The 6,755-nt window shown below is 56.0% G+C and overlaps 2 protein-coding genes across 2 annotated transcripts; one reads left to right on the forward strand and one right to left on the reverse strand.

Moving 5' to 3' along the window:
• Positions 1 to 327: 327 nt before the first annotated feature.
• EMWEY_00054600 (hypothetical protein, conserved) lies at positions 328 to 3,084 on the reverse strand (the record flags this gene model as incomplete). Its single annotated transcript, XM_013480140.1, has 1 exon — positions 328 to 3,084. The coding sequence occupies one exon, from the start codon at positions 3,082 to 3,084 to the stop codon at positions 328 to 330; it is 2,757 nt and encodes a 918-aa protein (XP_013335594.1).
• A 1,217-nt stretch (positions 3,085 to 4,301) lies between these two features.
• EMWEY_00054610 (hypothetical protein, conserved) lies at positions 4,302 to 6,474 on the forward strand (the record flags this gene model as incomplete). Its single annotated transcript, XM_013480141.1, has 3 exons — positions 4,302 to 4,653; positions 4,917 to 5,576; positions 5,696 to 6,474. The coding sequence occupies 3 exons, from the start codon at positions 4,302 to 4,304 to the stop codon at positions 6,472 to 6,474; spliced, it is 1,791 nt and encodes a 596-aa protein (XP_013335595.1).
• Positions 6,475 to 6,755: the final 281 nt, after the last annotated feature.

A 6,755-nucleotide genomic window follows, 5' to 3' on the forward strand; every position in this document is an offset into this window, starting at 1 on the left:
ATATATATAATATATATATATATATATATATAATCAGGGCGGGCCTGTGGTCTTTGCTGTTATGTGCTTGTGTGTCCTTCCTTTTAACGCCTGCCCACCTAAGAAGGGACTTTGGGTGTATGTAAACCTGCAACGCACTCAAAGCCCAGGGGAGAGTTCATTGCATCGCTGTAGCGATTCTTTCAATCAAATCTACAACTAGCCGCTTCTGCAGCTATATAGCTAGCCAAAAGTTAGACAGGAGCTAGGTAGCCCGCAGGACGACGCTAGCAGCACAGCTGCGCTGGTCCTGTTGCTTGCACGGAAATCCGTAACACAGCAAAGCGTTTAACCCTGTAGCAAGGGCTTTGGATTTAGAGGTTTGGTGATGCAACAGACAAAAATGCCGCTGGTTTGGCCTTCCTCCGCCGGAAACTGACAGCTGCTAGGTCTGGGCCTCCCATAACTGCCGCTGGTGCTGTGCGAAGATGGTCCGCTCCAGCAGCTGGGGTGCCTTGGCAGGTCCTGCATGCTTTCAAGACTGGAAGGCCTCGCTGGCCAGAACGCGTGACTCTCTAGAAACTCAAAAGCATCCTCAAACCCTCGGCAGGGGACCCCTGTGAGCGGGCACAACGGCTGGTCAGTCCCTTTCTCGGGCGTTGCAGGACCCTCCTGGTAAGTTTCTGCTGCGCTGGAGTACGCTGGGGACCCCTTGAAAACACCGGTGGCGCCGATGGGAGTATCCTTCAAAGGCCTCCGCTCGTCCTCCGAAACAGGAGCCCCAAGGGGGCCTTTATCATGGGTCGTCCCTTGGAAGCCCCCAGAAAGGGATGGCACATTGTGCTTTGTCTCATGGGCAAACACCTCAGGGTTTAGGGTTAAGGGATCTGAAGCGTTCTTGGAAATTCCGTTAGGCAAGCCTGAGGGGCGCTTGCCGTTCGGGGACCCTGTCAATATTGAGTTAGCTGGAGGGTACAGGAGACCCCTGCAGGGAATTGGGTACAGGAGGGCCCCATGTTGCAAAAGCAACTGCAAAACGGCGCCTTCGTTCTGCTGATGGTCGTTGCTACAGCTGCTGTACACTAGCAAACCACCAGGAGCCAGCAGCGCATACGCACGCTGCAGCAGCTGCTGCTGCAGCTGCAGCAGCTGCTGAAGGGATTGATGGTGCGGCTGCAGCTGCTGCTGGTCATCCTCCTCTTCACACTGAGCAACGCGGAAAACATCAGCGCCTGTATGCCCGGTAGCCTGTTGGGTGAAGGCCGGATCTACTGCAACGGACACTCCCTCCTGCTGCTGCTGAGGCTGGTGCTCGTTCTGCTGTTGCTGAGGCTGGTGCTCGTTCTGCTGTTGCTGAGGCTGGTGCTCGTTCTGCTGTTGCTGAGGCTGGTGTTCGTTCTGCTGTTGCTGAGGCTGGTGCTCGTTCTGCTGTTGCTGTAGGATAGCTTCGCGGAAGCGGGACAGGTGTCGAGTGCTGGCGTCATGGGTACACTGAACATCCAGCAGTACTCGATCAAACTCCGTTACTGGTGCTGATTCGCTGCTGCTGTTGCTCCTCCTCCTCCCGGTATGGCTACTAGTGTTGCTGCTTCTACTGGGTGCTGACAGGGCTTCCGGCTGTACACCGCTGTTATTTGGATACCCGCCCTCCCCAATTTCGCCGCTGCTGCTGCTGCTGCAGGGGTTACAGCTGCTGTCCTCGGCTACGTTGACTGCCGTCTTCTGTGCTACTGCTACGGTTGCTGCTGCTGCCGCCATGTCTTCACCCCCTTCTACTCCTGTACCTGAGGCACGCAGATTGCTGCTGTGGTTGCTGTCACTGTTTCTGCTGCCGCCAAAATGCTCTAGAAATGAGATGAGGGGGACTTCTTGGGCCTCCTGTCTTCTTCTCTCTTTCTTCCTCGCCAACCTTCCTTTTCTAACTCGTTCACTTGCTGCTGTAGTTGCTGCCGCATTTGCTGCTGCACTCATTGTGGCTGGGGAGCGTGATTCCAGGCCTGCGCCGCTGAAGCTATTTGTCTGAATAGTGCCGTAATTGGTGCTATTGCTCGTGCTGTTTCTGTTGATGGTACTACAGAGGCAGAAACTGCTAGTCCCGAATTCTCGGGCATCCCCCAGGACAAGGAGACCGCTGTTGCAACCGTTTTTCCTCAGCAGACGGCGGCAAAGCTCCATCCTCTCTGCATTGACGTCGACACCCACCACTACCCCACCTGTTGTTGCTGCTGCTTTTGTTGCTGTTGCTGGCGATTCTGCGGAAACTGCAGCAGCCAGTAGCAACAACTTGTTGCCAGGAGCGCAGCACATGTCGAGGCATTTGTTGCCAGGCCGAGGCCGCAGCGCAGCAACAGCGGCTGCAGAAGCAGCATCAAACGGGTGCAGCAGCTGCTGCCTATACACCTGAGACCCCGGGAAGCGCGATGCCGGAGGCAGCGAAAAAACGGCAGGAAAGTAACACGGCGATTCCAACCAGCAGCTACAGCAACTGCTGCTGTTGTTGCTGTTGTGGGTGTTGGTCAGCTGCTGTGCTGCAGCTCCTAGCAAGCTGCTAGGCAGCCACTGTTGCAGGACAGGAAGTTGCGGCAGCTGCATGTCCTGCTGAACCAATTGCAGCAGTCGCCGCAAGTACTGCCCATATGCCTCCGCATACGTTGCAGCGGCTGCGCTGTCGCTGCTGTTTCTGCAACATCTACCCGCAGTAGCAGCAACAGTAGCAGGAGCTTGCAAGTGCAGTGGGCAGGTCTCGGGCGAGAAGCGCGGCCGATAGCTGCTGGGGCGAAGACTCTCCACATATCTCAAGATGCACGCAGCACATAATTCTGTGCTGCAGCAGTAGCTGTTGCTGTTGCCGATGGCGCTGCTGCAGGTGCAGGTGAGAGCAGCTTGCTGCTGAGTAAGAGAGCCCAATCCCCTTCGATTGAGTGCTGGTGGAGGGAAGAAGCAGCAAAAGTACCGCGGCAGCTGCACATTCTTCTGCAGTTGCAGCTGCAGCGCACTGCTGTCGCCCTGCTGCGCTAGCAGGCCTGCCAGCGCTGGTGGGATGCTGCTACATTGCCTCCGACCTTTGCTCTTGCTGCTGCCACCGCTGTTTCCCTGGCATTCCATCCTGGCTCCGCCTGTCGCTACTACAATAGCTGCTTCTGTTGATGATAGTGTTCAAGTACCTAGTGCTGCTGCTACCGGTGTCGTTATAGTATCTGCTTCTACTACTGCTGTTCTAAAGCCAGCTGCTGCTGGTGCTGCTGTTACTGTTTCAGCTATCGCCCTCTCACCTTTCCGGTGGGGCTGAGTGTCTAAAGAACAGCACAACAGCAACAGCTGTAGCTGTAACCACGTGTTGCTGGTGCTGCAAAGTAGCAGGTACGGCTGCTGCTGCAACAAGATGCAGTAGCCCCCTCAAAATGAAGGGACAAAGTGGAAGAAAGGAGGAAGGAAAAATGTATTGACACAAAGGTATCGCTGGGTACTACTATACTAACTCAAACTGTTGCTATCGCTTGTGTTGTTACGGCGGTGTTAGACAAACGAGCTCCGGAAAAGAGTCATGGAGCAAGAAGTCTGTTTGACAAAATGCATCTCTACTACCACTATGGAGATGACTTGCTGCTGTTGCTGCTGTTTCTGCGGCTGCAGCGAAGCAGAGGCGAAGGCTGTGTTGGGGCCCCACATTTTAGGGAGCAGCCGGAGGAGTAGCAGAAACCGCAGCAGTAGCGGCGACAGCAGCAACAACTGTCGCAACATTTGTTTCAATTATAGCCTGTCTATGCCTAGAAAACACACTTTCGGGCGCCGTCACTCGCTGGGGGCCCCCAAGGCGCCGTGGTCCCGTCTGTCTCCTCTGGCAGCGGTTCGTGTGCACCGGAAACCTTAAACGCAAAACCCTTAACCCTAAACTGTAGATGGCGAAACCGTAAGCCGTAGCCTGAATTTATGCAAGCTAGGGGGTTGGGGTTTCGGACTTAGTATTTCGTTGCTGCCGCTGCTTCTGCAGCGCCGACGACGAGGTCGAATTGCTTCACGTTTGAGGGGTTTGGGCTTGGGGTCGGTTTAATAGCAACACAAACACCTCTTTTAAAGCTCGTAGGAGAAGCGAGGGGATGACGACGGGTGCAAAGTAAACAGAAGACACGAAAAAGTGGCGAGCTTCCTCCTATTCACCTTCATTGCCAGTCGTCGTGAGGTGTACAGTCACCCCAGGGCCTCAACTGGTCCTGACCAATGCTGCAGCAACAGAAGCAGCGGCAGGGGAGCCGCAGCTACAGCAGGAGCCGCAGCAACAACAGCAAGCAGCAGCAACCGCAATAGCAGCAGCGGCGGCAACAATGAGGCAAACCCCAACAGTAGCAACCTCCCCATTACGCACTTCCGACAATGCGCCGTTGCTATTGCTTTTAATCCTGCTGCTACTGCAGCTGTGTCAGCGCAGCTGCGGTGCACAAGAGCCCGCCCCTCAAGCTGGGGGCTATTTTGAAAGCCTAAGCACTCAGAAACAGCGCCAGCAGCAGCAAGAGCAGCAGCAGCAGCATGAAGCACCGGTAATATCGGACGAGTTGCTGCTGGATTTGCTGCATAGGGCGGAGGAGATCGCCAGGGGCCCCCCCGAGAGGCCCGTCGGGGGCTGGCAAGTTCTGGCAAAGAGCCCTCAGTGTATTGTCTATAGGAGACAGCGCAGAGGTACCCCTCTCAGCTCCTTTTCCCTGTCATCTTCTCTTCTAGATGCTCATCTCTCCTGTCCCTGTATCTCTTAACATATCCTTTCGGCACCTGGCTTTTATCACATTTCCATTCTCAGACCTGCTGCTGCACTGCTCGTATTACTGCTGCAGCTCCACGTGCACCAGCTGCTACTATGAATATTGCCTCTGCTGCGTCAGCCACTAGTGTACCTGCTGATTCTGCTGCTCTTGCTGCTTTTCCTGCTGCTGCTACCACTACAGGCATGCCTGATTACGAGTACGCGGTGCGGGGTCGCTTTGCAGACATCTCTGCTGCTGCTTATTTTTCTGCTCTCAACTCCCTTCCCCTCAGACGGTCTTGGGACTCTACTATTAAAGACATACAACTGCTGCAACTCAAGCAGGCGACACAGCCTCTTCCTCCTCCTTGTGGTGATCCTGCTGCTGCTGCTCACAGCACCAGCAGCTGCGGTTCTGAGCGTAGAGCTGCAGAAGCGGAGCAGGAGCTTTGTGTATATCCCACAGCGGAGGTCAGGGGGGCCTCTGGGGGCCCCCAGGTGTACCCTGTTGGAGGGCCGGAGTACGAAGAGTTAATCTATTGGCGTGTTGGTCTTCCCTGGCCTGCCAAAGACAGGGACTTTGTCTTTGCTCGCCGCCTGCGGGGCTACAAAACCACCACCAGCAACAGCAGCAGCAACCGCCTGCATGCACTGGTGTGCGGGCAGTTGCAGGCAGAGAGCGCTGAAGCACCTCCTTCCGATGAGGCGGTGCGGGTGGAGGCCTTCGAAGCAGCAATCGTCGCCTTCCCAGACAACGCAGAGCCTGGGGGTCCCTTGTCATTCAATGCAGGGGGTGCCTCGTCGGTCGCGCACGGGGACCCTTCGCTGCACCCTTACGGGGGCCCCGGGGGCCCCAGAGGAGGTGACCCAGAAGCGAACGGTGTCATATACGTGGCTCTGCACTATGACCGATCCAGGTATGAACTCTTGAAGCTCCTGTTTGGGGGTGGGGTTAGGTTTCAGAGGGCGCATGGAATTCAGGTGGAAGAGCTGGGGTTTGGAAGCTACTCAAAGTGGAGTACCGTTATCAACAGCAGCAGAAACTGCACCAGCATCGTCAGCAGCAGCAGCAGCTTGTGTATGCGTGTGCGTGCAGTTCTCCCGTTCCTTCCTGGTTGCGTTCTTACATTGCAGCCCACACGCTGCCTGCAACTATGAAGACTCTTCGAGAAAGTGCCTTGCGGCTGCTGTCTCCTTCAGGGGAAGTTCGAAACCCTCAGGAACTCCGGGGTCCTGGAGGGGCCCCTCTGACTTCCTATGACCTGCAGCTTCTCCAACAGCAGTTCAGAATACACAGTCCTCAGTGGAAACAGACCAAGAAGGGGCCCCCGGAGGGAGAGGGGCCCCAGGGGGGAGAGGGGCCCCAAGAGGAAGAGGGGACCAGGGGAAACGCGAAGTCGTCGCAGCTGCTCCGAGAAGCTGCAGTGCAGAGACACATCGAACAGCGGCAGCAGCAGCAGCAGCAGGCGGATGTTTTGTACGAGGCAGCTATCACCGCCTCAGGTCCAATATCTCCACCACCACCAGCAGCGGCAGAAGGCGTAGAGGAAGTCGCGATATATGGAGGCCTCAGTGGGGTTGACTTCTCCTTCGGGTCTCCCTCTGCGCGCCGCAGTGTGTGGACTCGCCTCCCCCCTCTCATTAGTGATGCGGAAACAGCTGCTACTGCACGCTGGGGACGCCCTGCTGCTGCAGCGGCTGCAACAAGAGGAGCCGCAGCAGAAGCAGCAGCAGATGCTGCAGCGTTTTTGCAGCAGTAGTTATGATGCAACAGTTTGTCTCTCAAGTAACACTGCGCCTCGCTCTCGTTGCTCCAGCAGCAAGATGGGTCCCCACTTTGTTTTCCTTTGAGAGGTTGGGAGACCCCTTTTCTTCCTTCTGAAGCGACTGTTGGGGATCCCCCAAGGAGGGGGCCAGCTCTTCGATTATTGGTGCACGGGTAGGGGACTCCTCTGCAACCGGGAAGGGAGGTCATTTTGTGGCTGTTGGTGTCTCGAGTATCCCATAGTGAGGGTGACACCCACATATATATATATATATA

Source organism: Eimeria maxima, genomic scaffold, assembly GCF_000499605.1.
Source record: "Eimeria maxima Weybridge genomic scaffold, Emw_scaff1663, whole genome shotgun sequence".
NCBI lineage: Eukaryota > Apicomplexa > Conoidasida > Eucoccidiorida > Eimeriidae > Eimeria > Eimeria maxima.